Source organism: Protopterus annectens, chromosome 8.part0 (assembly GCF_019279795.1).
Source record: "Protopterus annectens isolate FY-2018-M chromosome 8.part0, PAN1.0, whole genome shotgun sequence".
NCBI lineage: Eukaryota > Metazoa > Chordata > Ceratodontiformes > Protopteridae > Protopterus > Protopterus annectens.
Window position 1 is genome coordinate 336,347,587 of NC_056741.1, and position 19,740 is coordinate 336,367,326.

A 19,740-nucleotide genomic window follows, 5' to 3' on the forward strand; every position below is an offset into this window, starting at 1 on the left:
AGCCTGTTTTTCTGGAGAATTATCTATGCAGTTTGCATTACCTTTTCAGTCCTCATTCTGTTGCTGTTATATGACAAATCATGTGTTGTCCCTTTACTACTGGAATCGTGTAACTGTACCAAACTATAGTTGATACTATCGTCATATCCTAGTCTACTTAACTTATACTATCTCTTCAGTTCTCTTACTATTGTTGTTATACTGAATTTGTTTGCCATACCCAACTATAGCTGTCGAATATTCCTCAGTTTGACCATATTGTGTAATTTCTTACCTATAGGTTCAATTACTTGATACATCAGTGATAAAACATCTTTGCCTCACCTAGTACATCTCCTCCACAACATGGGTTATCTACCCAAGATATCTTCTCTGCTTACTCATTAAACCTGGATCAATATGTCATTTCTTGCACTTGGTAATTCAATAATCTGGCAAACATGGAAGCTCAGTCAATCTCTATCCCTTTTGCTGTCAGTCTCATTGCGTGTGGAATTCATTGGAACTTCTTAATTCTCACAGACAGCCAACCAATACTGAACCAAATGGCGTGATTTGTGAGAGATGTAATTATCTACATAACCCGGAGGTCACTCTCTCACTTACTTGAATGGTTTGTAAGTAACACATAAACATGCTCATACCTCCAGAAGTTCACACCTAACCAACACGCTGGTGCTGAAAATAATCTCTTCCTATGCCACAAAAGTCAGGATTGTAGAGCCTCAGTAGCAATCTAGTAACATAACTCCACTATACTTACATAACTCAGAGAGTCACCAAGCTGGAGACTGCAAACCTTCCACTAATTCTAAGTCTGTGTGTCCAAGTACATATGTCCTAGTAACTGGTGAACCCATCATCAGGTACACAGACTCTGCATTCACTAAACTGGACAAAATCTGGGTGAGAGTAAGCTGCATGTCTGGTGCTCAGCTTTGTGATGTCACAAGGGCTTACATTCCATCAAACAGGACAGATAAGACTATGACCTGGTGTTGGCTCATGCAGATGTGAATGACCTGAGATGTTGAACCCAGAAGGTCATCTAGAGATACATGCTGGAGCTTGCTATGCATGTGTCAAATGCAGTTAAAGCTGTGGATCTGAGTGGAATCTTAACCTCACCCAGAATGATGCATGTATACAAAGAGAAGATAATTGGCTTTAGCAAGTGGCTATAATAGCTGTTGACATTCTGTAGTGTTGCAGTATTTAGCAATTTGTGACATGATGATGGACAACCCAAGCTGCTTCACCAAGGATGGCCTGCACCTTTTGCTGCACATTTTCTGCATGCTGGTCAAAACACTGGCTACCATCATAAGGTTTCTTTAAGGTAAAGTTCACCTTCTGGACATTCTAACAACAGAAAGACTTGCAGTGAATTCCAATCCTAACCACAACAAGGTTGTGCTGCTGAGTGCCAGAAGTCTTAGTAATAGATTGCTGGCTCTCCGTCAACTCAAATACATCCACATCTGTGTTGCATCAGAGACTTGGTTTCATTGTGAAGATAACACTTCCTCTTTACTGAGATTCAAGGCCTGTTATGCATTCAGAACTGTTGTAAACTGTGGGGAAGCATTAATATTTCTCAGAGGCCCAAGTATGTCTAGACAGATTTTCTGTGACCAAGAAAAAGAATTTATTGAACTTCATATTACCCTAAACAAAACTAATTACCAATTCATAGCCTGCTATAGGTCACCATCCCTATCCCTGGAGGACAATGAAAGGTTTCTAAAAGTGATTACTCAGCTGTACATACATAAGTTGACCGTTTTGATGACTTTTTTCAACTATCAATTGATTAACTGGAGCATATGTACAACACAGATTGGGTATGCCTAAACATTCTTAGTCATTCTTAGAAGCTGAGATCCCTCATAAAATCCTCAAAAGCTAGTTACGAAAATAAAATTTCCAAAGATTCCAAAGACAACCACAAGGCATTCTATAGTTATGTCAAGAATCTAAATGGCAATGCTCAGATCTGCTCTGAGCTACAACAGAATGGCATTAAATATACTGATCCCAAGGATATTGCCAATATCCTGGCAGATCGATTTAGTGCCAACATCACCCCCCTCTCACCCCCTAAAGGGCCCATCTCAATACCAAAAGATTGCCAAATTCCGATAATCACGGCCACACAGGTAGAAACACTCTCCAAAGCTAAGAATACAGCATCCGTGGGACCAGATGACATCCCAGGCTGTGTACTACATGAACTACAAAATAAACTGGCACCTCACCTAAGTGTCATGTTTAATCATAGCCTCACCTCAGGCTTCATGCCCACTGAGTGGCGCACAGCTACAGTTATCCCACTCCACAAGGGAGGATCCACCTTGGATCCCGTGAACTACCGTCCCATCAGTCTGACAAGTCTGATCTGCAAGGGCATGGAACTCATTATCATGGAACTTATAAACAAAGACATTGGCACCCTTCAAACACTGGACCCCACCCAGTTTGGGTTTGTGAAGGGCCAATCTTGTCTCCTGAATCTGATTGACTTCTTTGAATCAGTCTCCAGAGCTGCGGACGAGGGTAAGGTGGTCCACACAGCCTATCTGGGCCTCGCCAAGGCCTTCAACACCATCCCCCACTCTGGAATCATAGATAAACTTACTAAGCTGGGCATAAATCCCTACATCACTTGATGGGTTGCCAACTGGCTTACTGACAGAACCCAGACTGTAAAAGTAGCCGACTCCAAATCCAGCTCCAAACAAGTGACAAGTGGAGTACCTCAGGGTTCAGTCCTGGGACCACTCTTGTTTGGCATCTACTTCTCTGAAGTACAGGACAACACTAAGGGACTCTGGCTAACAAAGTTTGCAGATGACTGCAAACTGGGAGCCATTATTGAATCCCCAAATGAGGTGGATATTCTACAAAAGGGCCTTACAGAAACAGATGCCTGGTGCCAGAGCCATGGGATCAAGCTTAATGCCAAGAAATGAATAGTTATCCCCTTTGGAAAAAAACATGTACCCATGAATTACCACATAGGTGGCAGGACACTAAACATCAAAAGTGTGATGAGAGACTTAGGGACACAGGTGGACAGTGGTCTCACTTTCGATAAGCACATCGCCACAACAGTCAGGACATCCTTCTATGTGGCACACCTCATCACTAAGGGCTTTTCATCCAGAAAAAAGGAGGTCATTGTCCCACTATACTCATCCCTCATTAGACCCATTATAGAGTATAATGCCCCATTTGGTATGTACCTCACAAGACATCTGCAACAGCTGGAAAGGCCACAGAAATACCTAACTAAAAGAATCACAGGCCTAAAGCAGATGCCATATGCTGACCGTCTAAAAAAACTCCAGCTATACTCTGTGGCATATTGTCTACTCAGAGGCTATCTCTGCTTAACATACAAGGCCATGTCAAACCCTGAGCTGTTGGACATGCTCCACTTAAAGAAATCCCAATCCCTCAGAGCCACACGCTCCAGGGATCTAAACCTTGTCATCACAATGAACAAAACATGCTGGAGGGATAGGTTCCTGACCCAGAGACTCCCCATACTCTGGAATAGACTGCCCATACATGTCAAGCAGAGCGCCTCATTGGCCCTCTTCAAAAGGAACTTTGATGATTGGATGGGAGATAGGAAATTCACCCTGGGGATCATGTCAGTCGCCATGGGCAATACAGGGGTCCAGAGAAGTAAATATTGTGGGAAGAAATTTCCAGGGAAGTGTTATGGCTAGGCTTGCATAGGCCCTAGGTCCGATTGCCTAGTACCAGCCTATGAATCTAGTAAATACTAACTCCCTTGTACAACTAGTTAACCAGCTCACTAGGGGTTAACATCTTCCTGACCTCATCCTCACCAGCATATCACCAACTTGCACCATTACTACAGTGTCCTCATCTCTGGTCAAGTTCGATCACAAATCAGAAATCTTCTTCTTTAGGGAAACTAAATCCATCATAATGATCACCTCTTAATTCAAGGAATTTAAATGACAGACCTATTAAAACTAAATGATAAGCTGTCAAAATTCATCTGTAAGATTTTCAGCCCATCCCCCATCACTTCAGTTGTCACTTACGTAAATGAATTTTACTCTTTACATCTACCAGATAGCATAAATTAAGTTGCCCAGTCAGAACCAAATAGATCGGGGAATGTCAAAATAAACCACCTTGGTGGAAGGCCAGCATTGATAACAAGCTCTACAACAAAAGAAAAAAGTTAATTAAGGGTTATAAGAAATCAAAATCTACCCACATTAAAGACTTTGTCATAAAGACCAGCAAAAAAAATGAAAGTTACTATAATGGACATCAAAGCAGAACACAAATTAAAATTAACAAAGCAGAGTAAGTATAAATCCTTCTTCAAGTGCATCTGACAAATAAGGAATAACATTAAGCAATGCTGTAAAGTAATTCATGATGGTATGACCCACTCTGACCTAAAAGATATTCCTGATATACTTGCAGATAAATTTAATTTCAGCCTCACACCAGAAATAAGTCATTGAACTTCCACAAAATCCCTAAATCCCTTCCTTCTCTCAAGATGATAATGGCACATGTCCTAACTTCTCTACAGTTTAAAGTGCTCAGCTTAAGCATAGCCATTGGCATATTGTTATGGGTATAGAATAAAATATGATTTTTTTTGTATCAGAACTAATGAAATCAGACATGATAAGCTCCATGGCTTTCCCAATTAGGCTTGTTAAGTTCATGAGTCTAAAGTTCCTGAAATCTGAAGTGAGGGTCATAGTAGATGACATGACAGACAATAGTACTCAGAAGACCTCTTAACTGAAGTCTACCGGAAGTTGCTTCACCATGTAAGAATGCACACAAAGGTAATATATTAATGTAATTTTAAGACAGATACTTCTAAGGAAGAGGCAAACTTTGTATCAGGGTATGCTCCTTTTGTAAAAAAAAGTATCACTAGAGTCTTGGGAAATTACTGGTACATCTTATTAAGTAATGCAGTTCTCACTACTGTTGTAGCTAATGGTCCATCTATTTCTTGGAGAAATTCTTCTAGTCTTATGGACAGACTTGTCTATTCTGCAATGCCTTTTGTTAATAACATTTTCTGCTCTTCTAATATTGTTTGTAAGGGTTGCAATACTTGTCCATATATACACAATAATACTACTCACAGTATTAACTGTAGCAGATTTGTTGCAAATGCCTGTCGAGTGAGTTGTAACTCCTGTGTACTCTATGCTTTAAAGTGTTCATGTAAGAAATTGGACAGTCAACTAGGATGGTAAGACTATGTATTTTAGAACACCTAAAGTAAAGTAAAAATGCTACAGCAACAAACCCAATTGCTGAACAGTTTTCTGTGAACGTAACAGTGATTTTCAATAACTATGTTTTTTAACTATATTTTTGAATATTTATAATATTTTATTTTGGAAAGAAGCAAGGATTATTTTTACTTTTAATACCAGTTAGCCTAATGGGATAAATAATGAATTGAATTGTAAATATTTACTATGAATTTAATGCAAATATTTACTAGAAATTTCTATTTCTCCTTCTTCGGTTTTCTGTTGGTGGAGAGTGACATGAGTATGTTTTTGTATTTGTGTAACTGACCATCAGCTTGCCACCAGATCCTGGGTGTACTGGACACATCTTAGCATCCTCTGGGCTAAACTCAACTCATGTCAGGGGGGTGGTGATGAGATCAAGAATCCTGGCAACATCATACTGCTGCCAAGGGTATTTTAGTGTTATGCCCTAACTTCATGTCCGCTCATGCATGCTCACGATGTCCAGAGATGGACTTAAGTGCAGCATGCTAGCTTATTATCCTGCATCCATGGTAACTCAGCCAGTGCTCCTGCCTCACCATGGATTATGTCTCACAATATGCCCCCAACCTCTGCTGGGGGTTGTGCATGAATTTACTCCTCCCTCTGCCCCAAGATGGGCATGGCCATCCTCTCCTTCCAGTGCCTGACACACCCTGGGTACTAATCAAACCTGGGCCGTAGTCAGGGATTTTACTCCTCTATGTAAAAGTGCTGTCTGAGTGTTTGTAGCCATTATGATTTAGCCCAGAAGGCAGAATGCTGAAGAGTTAGTTTTGTTTTAATGTAATGAAATAAAGTTGATGCTTATCTTTTTTTCTGAATCCAGACAGTGTTCATTCCAGAGGTCTGATATTTTCTTTGCTCACCCTGTTTCTTTGCTTCTGACATTTATCACAGACACATGTCATGCGCAAATGTTCATCACTGCCATTCTCACTGCCTGTTTGTACACATTCACCTGTAATTGTTCTTGGTAGCTCCTCTGTAACTGTGGTAAGTAGCTGTAATGGTGGTACGCAATATTCAAATATTTGTACATTTCTTATTTCAAAGCATCATTGCCACTTCCACTAGTTGACTGCAGTTTAACTGTCAGTAACCCCTCTGTACCTGATGTTGGCAACTGCAGCTGTTATTGGTACTTATCTCAATTCATTCATAGCATCCAAATGTTTGCTCACTGCTTACTTGTTCTTGTTTTTTGTTTTATCAATATATATATATATATATATATATATATATATATATATATATATTTTTTTTTTTTTTTTTTTTTTGCCTTTGTCCTGAGTAATGGCTGAAAGGGATAATTGGACCTGTTCACTAACCTGGTAAACAAATGCAAATAAAGCAATGATGGCCCTTAAAGCAGTGTTTAGGAAATTAAAACAACACACATGTATTTAAATGGGATGCAATACATTAATCCTTAGCACTAATGTCCACGGAACACAAGTGAAACAAGCCTGTGGCACGGTTCATTCAACACATACGATGAGGCACTACATGCATACCTCTATTAGTGCACAACACATGCAGTAGTGAAGCCACACATGGCTGTACAATGTACACAATCAGAATGCATGGTAAATTTGCAATGTGAAATAGTAAATGCAGACAGTGGGCATCTGCCTACATATGTACCTTGTGTGAATGTTCCTGAAGTATCATTTGGATTTCAAATACAAAAAAAATGGCTAATGTTTCTGAGAGCAAATGAACTTAATGCATTGTGTGGCCCCTGATGGCTAAACATATGCTGAAGAGCACTTACTCTCTATCACAAAGCAATACTGTCCCTGTGTTGTATTGGACTTGGTATAACAGATATCCTTGTTTGCATGCATGCTAAGATTTATTTAATATATGATGTTTATGTCAGCTAAAGTGGTATGTCTCCTGTCATGTAGGACTGAGCATACATGTTCATTATAACATGCAATGGGCCATTACTGCTGATGGGATTGTAACTTCCCTTCTGCATCTGGATGTAGTCCTTCGTTGATGTTGCTGTGTGGGTATGATATGTTTGTGCTGTTTCAATAATGCATGCATTATAGGATCATAGCAAGTTACTAGGCTATTGGCCCTGAGGCTCTTATAAGCCCAGACAAGAGTTTAGCCCATGCATAGACAAATCAGTACCTGATGCCCCTATCCAGCAGGGACACGGGTGGAATCCCAGGGATGTATTTTCTATTTCCCATCCAGTTATCCAGATTGTGATTTAAAAGGGGTAAAGAGGTACTCTGCTTGATGTGGAGAGGGAGTCTATTCAATAGATGGGGGAGTCTCTGCGACAAAAATCTATCCTGCCAGCAAGTCCTGTTGATGTCACAGACCAGGTTGGGGCCCTTTGTGCGGGTTACTCGAGTGGAGCTTGACTTGCGGATATGCAGCAGTCCCATCAAGGCGGGATCCGAGATCACCTTGTATGCCAGACAGCGGTCACCTCTGAGGAGTTTGTATGAAACAAAGTAGAGGGATAGGGCTTTTAGCCTATCTGTGTATGGTAGATTTTTGAGGCCCTGGATTCTCCTGGTGAGAAATCTTAGTGGTCTCTCGAGCTGCTGCATGTGCTTTGCGAGGTACATGCAGAATGGGGCATTGTACTCAATAATGGGCCTTATAAGGGAATAATATAGGGATGTTATGACCTCCTTGTCCCTTACCTGCTTATGCCTTTCAAACTGACAGCAGGAAAATGAACAGGAACAAAGATGAAAGGAACGGAAAGGGTGCCTGATGAATATATGCTAGGAGGAGTAAGCTAGTTAAGTTAGTGGAGGAGGTTGGGCATCTCATTCAGCAGACCCAGTCCATTGAAATTCTGATGAATGAGACTTCTCAGTGCCCAGTGGGCAATGGTGAGCCAGCCTGGGGCACTGAAGGTGCTGTGTGACACCAACTGACAATGTCTGGTCAGGTCAACTTTGCTTGTGTATGGTCAGACTGAAATGTAATAACACAGAGCAATTTTGACCCATAAGTTGCACAGCCCTCATACTTTTCTGTGCCACTGCCATTATGGGTCACACATTTACTTATTTGCCCTATCCTAGCAAATCTAGATATCTGAGTGGAACATTGTTACTGGACTACCCTCGACAGATACATGGTGTACATATAATTTTTGATAATACATTTGCGTTTAATTATGTAACACTTTTGTGTCAGTTTGTGTATATGGATCCATGCCACGATTTGCTTATATTTGTGGCTGTTGTACTTAATGGATGTGTTATTCTAATACTGATGCTGGAATCACATATGCTGTTACATGCATGGATTTGTTGTTTATGTTTTCAGTGCAATGCTAATTGCACACGGAACATTTTTTGGAACATAGATGTAAATTGTTCCTATTATCCTCATTTACTACTGTTTGTGGAGAGGATGGCCACGGTGGTGCAGCTGCCTCACAGCAAGAGGTTCTCAGGTTTGATCCTCAGCTGGGGTGCCTTCTGTGTGGAGTCTGCATGTCCTCCCTGTGGTCGCATGGGTTTCCTCTGGGTGTTCCAGTTTCCTCCCAAAGAAGGTGGGTGGATTGGACACTCTAAATTGGCCCTAGGTGTGAGTGCGTGCATGTGTGTGTCTTCTGTGGAAGGTTGGGTGCTGGGCTGGCAACTTGACACTGTAAAACTCCATTGCCAATCATGAGCAGACAGGTGATCCACTGTGGCGACCCCTAACCGGGAAAAGTCGGAAGAAGAAGAAGACTACTGTTTGTGGAGGGTTAGTTTTGACAGCAAGGTTGATTAACATGTATGCTACATGTGAACATATCCAAATGCAGGTGTTGAGAACAGCAGTGGAAATGAGCACTTCTTCTAGTAGTATTTACACTTGACAGGGTCCTGTTTTCTCAGCTGCTTGATAGCATGTACCACATTTTACTGCAATGTACCCATAGGTTGCCGTATTGTACCTTCTGCTGCTGTATATGCTGGCATGCACTGTCTGTATTTGGTGTAAGGTTCTGTGTATCAGTCTGCTATGCATGGCTGTCTGCAATGTAATGGTGCCTTGACAGACTGCATAATTCTTAGTTACTTTTCGACTAGCTTCCTATTGCATACCATCGTTTTTGAATTGCAAACAGCCACACCTGGACTCCAGTACATAGGTCAGGCACATTACTATACATGTTTATGAATCTATCTGACCTTTCTCAAAGCAAAGTGAAAATACGACAGCACAGTAGGATGATTTAGACAAGACAGAAGCCTAAAAATCACTACTGAATTATTATGCCAGAATTACAGCCAGCAGGATGAATCCCAAACAGTATTTTCAAATAAGCATTGTTTTCATTCTTTCTTACAATCCTCAATGAGAAATATATGCAATAGTCAACAATCTCAGTAACTTCAAATAATGCCAAAAAAAAAAAAAAAAAGAAAACCTCTTTTGATAATATTGTGATCCTACAATATGCCATTTGAGAGGTGATGCTGGTCAAGTGCAATATACTTTATTCCATCTGAGAAACAAAATGTACATCAGCAAAAACTACCACTTCAGCCAGGTGCACTAGATTTTTTTTCACATTGTATAATTATGGTCACACTAAATGGTGTGATATCTTTTTTCAGTAAGTGGGATCATTTAAGTAGCAACATTAATACATCTTGTATGAAGAATAATAAAACAAGCAAACTGCATTGACTTACTTTTAGGGAGTTGATCCTTTCATGATTGTTTGGCACATATGGAAGGGTTGGCCCACACTGTGTCAGAGTGTGGTAACTAGGGTTTGAGTAGTAATGCATATAATTGTGTGGAACCTCTGGGAGAGACAGAAAAAAAGAAAGAATGAAGAGAGATTAATATAACTTATCTTTCTTCCATGGAAAACACTGTATTCTGCAGGACTTTTGTGGTTAGACTTAACACAAGCAGTAAAACTATCACTTAAACGCTTGGCTACCACTAAACTGAATATTAGGTACTCTACCTCAATGAGCTGTGAGAATACAGTCCAAATCAGGTCTGGGATTCCAGTAAACTAAACCAAATTGCAAAAGTCAAACTAATTAAACTAAAGTACAGTCAGTCAGCTGTGGTATAATAATATTACTGTCATGAACTATTAGAAAAGAGGCAATCAAGTGAACCAAGGGTATAACACTTCATTGTCTAAATTGTATGCATTTATTTGTAATATTTAACTTTTAATTAGGATTTGATTGAATGATTAGTTAATTATTTAATTGTAATTTAATTGTGTTTTAACTATATAAGCTGAGCTGTGAAGAATTTATTTTGGTCTGAAGAAGCATCATATTAGATGTGAAAGTGCTTACCTCCATTAAATATGTGTGTTTTATTACTTTCACTGTGTTTCTTCACTACAATATTTACTTTGCTGATTGGATTTGTTGCTGTAGTTGAAGTTCATTCACAGTGGCCTTCTTTTCATTGTTTTGGATATTTATTTTTGTTTGTTTAGTCAACACCAAACGTAGTATAAGCTGGTTTACAAGGACTGCAGCAAGGTTTCTAGCTTCATGTAAATATACACCAGTAACTCATTCTATGACTAGATTTATTACTCTAATCACTGAAACAACCTTATAATTTCAGGAAAAAGTGGCAAACTAAATTAAACTAAAGACACCTTAATTGTACAGTGGATATAACATACTCTCACAGAACTAAATTTTCAACAGCATAGCAACCGCTCTAAGAAAGTCTTGCTGACTATATGTAGATTTATTCTCTAATACCGTTTGCAATCGGTGTTGTCTCTCAACAGTTTTCCTTTTCTTTGGAGAAGGTGGATATCCAGAAAGTAACTATAGTCTTGTTTCATTGACTCTGTTTTGTTCCCTAACACAGACAAAACTGAGAGAATGTCACAAACACACCTGCCTAAGAGACAGCGAATCCTTCTATGCCAGCTTTCCACATGATTTTGAGTTTGTGGCAATGACAAGTTATTTAAAGTAGATACATTCAGAAACTAACTGGAAATATAGGAGAAAATTGGGTACATGAGGATAACTGTGTCTGTTGTTTATGTCCTCGTCCTAACACATAAACATTTGCAAAGTAGGATATCATCTCTTTCCCAGCAGCAAGAAATACGTCTAATAGTTATGTAAATGCAGTGACCACCTCATCCTCATTTAGAAAAGATAGAACTATTAACTTCTTATATGACAGCTGAAAGGAGACTGACTTTCCATATAATGCAGCCAAACCTAAAGATTAAAGTTTACACCAAACAGCTTGTATAAAAAAATGAAATAAACAACCTTTGCATATAACTGCAAAAAATGCTCTTAATGCTCTTTATAGCTGCAATTTCAAAGTAACACAATATAAATGTAACAGACACATGCAGATCTGCAGAAGACAGAAGGTCAAATAAACATTCGCACAGAATGTTGTACGATATAAAGGACTTTTTAGTTATAAGGCAGAAAACTAATAGTATACACTTTATATTGTCGCCTACTTACACCAACCTATATATACTATGTACTAGACTAATTGCCCTTGTGGGCCATTTTAAGCCTAGCCAATTATCCCATGTGAGAATCAAACGCTGCACCTTGTGTCTGTAAGGTAAACACCTTAACCATTATGCCATCCTCTCACCACGTAAAGTTGCCAACAAAGACATCCTTTAGTGAGAAATACACCATCCATAAACCATATATGAGATTTACACAAATCCTGGAGATTTTCTACTGAGGAAAATACAAGAACATGTATATTATTATGAATATCTATCATTGGTTTTTGTATAAAAGCCCTGTCCTTTAAAATGTAACTACTATACTTTTGCACTAATACTACTCAATGTGGGGGATACAGGACAATCATTTAGCAACTTTTTGCATCTAACTCTATTTACTTGCTGCAACATAGAGCAGCTAGTAGGTAAGCATAGTGTACACTTTCCATTGAAGTACTTGCTATAATATCATCTACCACTAAAAAAAGGGCAATCTGTTCCCAAAAAAAAAAATCACGCTATACATAGCTGTCCATTTCGCACACATGTCCACTGGACACATGTAATTTGGTCTAATTGGCTTCACAACACATTATTGTTGTCCTCACCTCTCTCTCAGGGGTTTGAGTGTCCAAATATATATCCAAATTCAGTATATATGCACAGCTGTTGCTGTAGAAGAAATGGACAGCTATGGACCTTCCCTACACCCGTCCTGCATATCCCTAGCTACTTTCCCTATTGTATTTCTCTCTTTGTGCCCCGTTTTTCAACACTTTCCTATCACTCCTTTTTTCTTTTCTTTTGAAGAAATTAGCGAGGGGGTAAGCGAGAGTAAGCACTTTTAAGCAGTAGTAAGTGGGATTAAGCCTGTTTACCTGTTTGTGTGGCACTAAGCGATGCCTACACAGATTAAGCACTTTTCAGGCTGTCTGTAAGCATATTTAACCAGAGGTTAGCATTGCTTACCGCTGCGCAAACCCACGCAAACCTACTTACAACTGCTTAAAAGTGCCTTAATCACTCTGTATCCAACATCCCTTGTCCTGCCCAGCAACAAAATAATCAGCCCTGCCCAGTCTTGAACCCAGGGCCCTGTACGCCATAGTCAGAGAAATGTACAACTACTCCATCAGAGCTATACTATTAAACATTTTTTTAATATATCATTCAATACAGGTATAGAATACTATGACCCAAACACTGTGGAAACAGCATGTTTATAATATATAAATATACAAATATAGATGCGCATGGTGATAGATGCATATGAAAAGTGTATACATCAGATATATGTAGCTGTACATACGAAATTACACATATAGAATATTTACATATATATCATAAAATAATATAATATGTAGATATCAAACAAGAAATATACTGCTATATCAGTATTCATATATAAAAAAATATAGATATAGAAAATACCTATACAATGATAAATATATATGAACATTATTTATATATATATATATATATATATATATATATATATATATATATATACATATACATATATATATATATATATATATATATATATATATATATATATATATATACATACATACATACATATACCGATATAGGTATAAATGCATACACACACACACACACATATATATATATATATATATATATATATATATATATATATATATATATATATATATATAAAAATATATATATATACATATATATACATATATATATGGAGCTACTACTTTTCACCGAAAGCACATTTCACTGAAAACCAAATTAGTGTGCACTTTTCACTGAAAGCACAATTCACCGAAAACACATTTCACCGAAACACATTTCACCGAAAGTGATATATGGCCTTTTCCCCACTGTAGTGCGACCCTGGAGTTAGTATATATAGTAAGGGGGGTGTGGGGGGCACCACCTCCCACATTGGGGGGTGGGGGGGACATAGCCCCCCACATATTTTATGTATATATTATTGTCAGAGAACAGTAATATATTGCAATTACATATATCCATGTATATAATTGAAAATATTCAAAATATGTGGGGGGCTACGCCCCCCCCCTTACTATATATACTAACTCCAGGGTCGCACTACAGTGGGGAAAAGGCCATATATCACTTTTGGTGAAATGTGTATCACTGAAATGTGTTTTCGGTGAATTGTGCTTTCAGTGAAAAGTGCGCGATGAAATGTGTTTCAGTGAAATGTGCTTTCGGTGAAAAGTAGTAGATCCATATATATATATATATATATATATATATATATATATATATATATATATATATATATATATATATATACATATATATATCTATATATATATATGTGTGTGTGTGTGTGCATAACATGTACTGCAGTTATACCCAGCACCATACCTCCTCACCCCAAGTGCAAGAGATCTGGACAAAGGCTGCAAAATGGGGGGGGGGGGGGCAATGGACCAATACTAGGGACACAATGTACATCCTGCAGGTATAAATGTAGAATGTCACTACAGGAACAGGGTGTGTGTCAGCAGACATGTTCAGAACTATGTCAATTATGAAATTGTAATGTATGTCATCATATACTGACAGACATCCCCACATGATCACAGTGATTCACCACAGGAAGGAATAAAATGATACTGTTCAACAGACCAGAAATATGGGCAATAAATGTGGACAGTCTGGAACAATCTGGCCGGTGACATGTATGCTCAGAACAGCTTAGTGCAAGAAAGCATAACCAAGCCTGGCAAAGGGAGGGGGGGCATGAAAATGTGGACATATCTAACATACTGGTGTAGATGAGCTGACCCATGTGATGCAGTAACACCCTCTGTCTGTTCCAACATCTTTTGAGTGGAATAGCACAAGTCCAAAACCCAGTGACTTTCCAGGAGTTAGTCATGTAAATCTTCACATCCCCCCACTGATGTGTCAGACTAGCACAATGCTTATGTGGGCCAGGCAACATTACCTATCTGCCAAATATCTGGACATAACATCACATTAGGGAAAATACACTGAGCTGCTAGCCATGTCACCAAGCAATATCTAAGCTACAGGCAGAATGACACAACAAAAAAGCAATATTGCTATGGCGGAATACACATGTAATTGCAAATATACCAGGCACTCCAGGGATGTAACAGCACTGAGAAACAGACACCAGTGTGAAAGTTCATACAGTAGAAGGAGTGTGTGAACCAAACTGTCAGCATGTTTGATATTCACACACTACTCCTACATATAATGGCCAAATACACAGTGTAGTATGATGCCTGACTGTGTTATGAGGCATGTCACAGTCTTGCCCTACAAAAATGGAACACTTGATAGAGCACCAGAAACTGGATCCGCATGCAAAGGCAGATAGAATAGGAAACATAACACTTACAACATTTAACCCCCACCCCAAGAAATAACATATTCACAATACACTGCTGCACAATCCTGACAGTCTGCCAACAACAGACAGAAATACAAAGACCTCCCAACTGTACACACTCCCAAAGAATGTCCAGGCCTTGTCATCATATATAAGGCCTCTTACACATAAAATGTCTGGCAGTCTGATACCTAACTGGGATGATATTACGACTTACATCACTAAGTAATGATATACTATATCTTTATGTCTCTGACTGCATGATATATGGACAAAGTTTGACATACACATGGAGAGAGGCCTAAACACAGGTCCAGGATGGAGATATTATTGTTATAAACTGAGAAAGTAGCTGGTGTAGGTCTAATCTTATCCCCCCGTTACATACAATGCAAATGTTAATATCCCACACTCTGCTGTGTCCAGCCTTGAATCCTGCCTGTCTGTATAATCCCACTGTCTGCAACCAATATAATTTAGCCAGTCACACTACCCTCCTGTAGACTTTACAAATCTCTTAATGGTACTCGTCTGTCACAAAAAAACTCCTGACTCCCCTCCCCACCACACTCAACCTGCCTGTACTGTCTCGTACACCTCTCTCCCACACTGCCCATGACTCTGAACTGGTGTTCTCAAGTAGTTAGACCTATACACCTACAAAACTGTACACCCTGCATTGTCACCATTCCTCTACCCCCCACCGCATTCACACACATGTATTCTTACTTAGTCCTGCTGACCATCATTCCTCCCTGCTTCACAACATAACCCCACCTCCCCAGGGTCTCCCCAACCTGTCTACAGGGAAGCAATAGACCACAGAGCTGGCTGTGTTTTATTTGGTCCCTGTGGACTGGCTGTGTTTTATTTGGTTCTCCCCAACCTGTCCCCTAATCTCACTACAGACCACAATGTCATCCGAAAACTGCACAGTCAACAGGGGCCCCTGTCTGATCATGTCTGTCAACCTGTCCCTTACCACTGCAAATGTGAAAGGACACACAGCTGACCCCTGATGTACTCCCATCTCCACCTTAAATCCACCTGTCATGTCAAAACCAGAAATCACTGCTGTCACATTAGCCTCCTACATATCCTGTGGTGTCTGACAGACTCCTCTGGTATCCTTGACCTCTACATATAATACCACAACTACTCTTCAGGCAGTATGTCATATGCTCTCTGTAGGTGCACATAGACACAATGCAGCTGCATCTCAGCCTCAGTGCAGAGCTCCATCAACACTTTTGGATCAACATTTGCATCTGTAACGCTCTTACCTGGCATGAAATCATACTGCATATCATCAATCATCACCATGTTTTCAACCTATCTGCCACCACCCTTTACCATTACCTCATCCTGTGACTGATCAGTGTTATCCCTCACTTGTTACTACAGCTCTGCAGATCACTCTTATTCAGATAAGCAATACCCATACATATTTTCCAACATCTCACCCATCCTCTCATTTTCCAGGATTACAGTAAACAATCCAGTTAAAAATACCACTGCTAGGTCTCTGAAATACCTCCAGGCATCCACAGGTATGTCACCTGGAACAACAGCCTTTCCACTGTTAAACCCCCTCATAGCTATCCTTACATTCTCCTTGATAATATGTTGCACCTCCTGATTAACCATACCCACCTCAGTCAACCTTCCCTCCCTCCCCCATTTTCCTCATGGAACAGGCCATCAAAATGATGTTTCCATATGTTCTAAACACACTCCTAGCTTGTATGTTTCACCCATATTCCTTTATCATCCTTTTGTGCTGCACATCCTTTCTAGCTATGTACCTCTGTGTAGTCAATACCTACAAGCCCTATACACCATCCATGCTGTCCAACATTACATACAACCACAGACTCAACATCTGTATGTTAGACTCCACATCCATAGCCATGTGTAACACTCTCTTTGCCATGCACCCCATCTCTTTATACTCATGTCTACTCTCTACAGCTGTCTGTCAATCCCATTTCTCCTTTGCCAACACCTTTCTCTGCATAGTCCCCTGTACTTCTTCATTCCACCACCACGTGTGTAGGAGCAGTCACCATCTGAGCAGCATGTCAACCTGTGTCTGATTGAGCATAGTAGGTCACAGATGCATTCATGTAATGCTGAGTAACATCCACTGAGGGCAATCAGAAGGCCATGCCCACATATGTCTGTGGTCTCACAGGCAACTCCCCAACCCACCCTGTAATGGAGGTCAGCCACAGCACATACACACACCATAGCTACAGATGACCAGCTTTGCACATGTTTAGAACAAACATCACCCCCCTGGCTTAACATCAGTATAGAAGGATATGCACACCACACGCACCCCTACCCTCACCATTAATCAGGTGCAAACTGCATACTTACACATAATGCTATGCATGTCCATACAATTCTGCTAGGTACTGGAGTATTATTTGATGTAATGTTGTGGCTACTGATAGTCATTACTAGTGAGCTATCTCTGTAAAGAACTATGGACAATATCTGATGCCCTGTGATGTGTTTTTCCATTTATGTCTTTCAGGTCTGATGCAGAGGCTTACAGACTATGCTGTTCAGGAGGCAGGAGCCATAACTGAGGCAATCCTGGAACACTACCACATCCTCTTCAGTCAGGGTTGCCAACATCATCGGGAGAGGACAGCCCTCTGGGAAGACCTCACACAGAGAGTGAACACCTTGGGGAACCATGACCGCACGTAAAAACAGGTCAGGCACAGAGCAACTGACCTGATTTGGCATGCACGACAATGGGCTGCTGCGGTGGTGTGGGACCATTGCACTGCTGGTGGGGGGCCAGCCAGAGGGGCCCCACTTACAGCAATGGAGGAGCTCCTTGGCAACATGTATATATGTATGGAGATGCATATATGTGGACAAATCTATACATAATACATACATATATATATATATATATATATATATATATATATATATATATATATAGGTCTACTTTACATGGTCGACTTTTCACAAAGTCGACTTTCATATGGCCGAGACCATATGATCGACTTTCGGAGAGCCAACCATGTAAAATAAACACAAAAAACACAACGAACACTTATCTTAAAACCATTCCACATCTCTTGGCTGCAGAACTGTGAGTGAAGCTCCAAAGGTGGTGATGTTTCCATATTCATTAAGGAGGCACACACCTCCAGAGTGTTGACCATCTTAGGCATTACAGATCCTGCAGGCATAGCTAACATTGGGTAGGACAGTGGTTCAGGTCATAGCCTGCTATAGGTCCCCAAGCATGTCCCAACACTCACACTCTTTGTCCCTAAACACCCTGGAGAATAATATTGTTGAACCTAACACTCACATACTGGTTCACTTCAACTACCCCACCATTAACTGGGAAAGCTTCTCATGTACCAATGCACATGCCCATTACATCAACCTGGTCCTTCCTAACATGGGCGACTGTTGCTCGACACCAACAGACAACTCCCCCTTGTTATATCTGAACACAGATTAATCACCTTTGGAAATCCATGCCCCTCCCACACACCCCTGCACAGGTAACCAACATGAAAAGCCTTTCCAATGCTGAATAGGGTCTCATAACAACAAAAGTGGCTAACCTCATGACAGCCATGCAAATGGAGACTAGGTGCATGACAGATGAATCAAACAACAATGCACTATGAACATGTACACAAATGCATGGATATTGCCATACCCACTACATCCAGGACCCTCACTTCCAATAAAAGGAAGCTGATCTGGTGGTCCCCTGCCATACAGACACTGTACAACAGAAGGAGGGAACTGATATGGAATAATGTGAAGTCCCAAGACTGGAAATTAACCCTTATCAGCCTCAAATAAAGGTTGTGATCCCTCATTAAATGCTACAAAGTTAGCTGTGAGAACAGAATTGGAGCACATAGTGAAGACAACCACAAGGTCTCATACAGTTATGTTAAGAATCTCCATGGCAATAGCAAGATTTGTTCTGAGCTAGTAGACAATAGAACCTCCCAGACTGACCCAATAAATACTGCCAATATACTGGCTGGCATATTGAGTGCAAACATTACCCCTCACCCCCCCCAAAGGACCAATCACAATACCAGTACACTGCCAGGCAGCCAGCAGTACTGCAGCACAGATTAAAAGACAACTGTCCAAGGCCAGGAATACAGCTTCTATGGGACCTGAGAATATCCCTGGCTGTGTTCTACATGAAGTACAGAGAGACCTGGCACCTTACCTGTGTGCCATGTTCAAGCACAGCCTCACCTCAGGTTTTGACCCTACTGAATTGTACACTGCTACAGTCACCCCTTCCCACAAATGAGGTGTAACTACAGACCCTGGGAAATACTGCCCTAACTGCCTGACAAGTCTGTTATGTGAAGCTATGGAATGCATCATCATGCACCTAATAAACAGGGATATGGGAATCTGCAGACTCAGGATCCCACACAGTTTACCTTTGTGAAGGGTAGGTCATACCTGCTCAATTCACCTTGTCAACTTCTTGGTGTCAGTCACCTGAGCTGTGGATGAAGGCAAGGTGACACATACAGCCTACATTGATCTGTTCAACGCCT

At 40.2% G+C, this 19,740-nt stretch overlaps 1 protein-coding gene across 1 annotated transcript in view; it reads right to left on the reverse strand.

Annotated features, from left to right (window-relative positions):
• Positions 1 to 19,740, reverse strand: part of LOC122808226 (multiple epidermal growth factor-like domains protein 10) — a 693,858-nt gene that overhangs the window by 35,817 nt on the left and 638,301 nt on the right. The window contains exon 21 of the mRNA XM_044079188.1: positions 10,001 to 10,116. Coding sequence (XP_043935123.1) covers positions 10,001 to 10,116 — 116 coding nt within the window. The remainder of the gene's footprint in view (positions 1 to 10,000; positions 10,117 to 19,740) is intronic.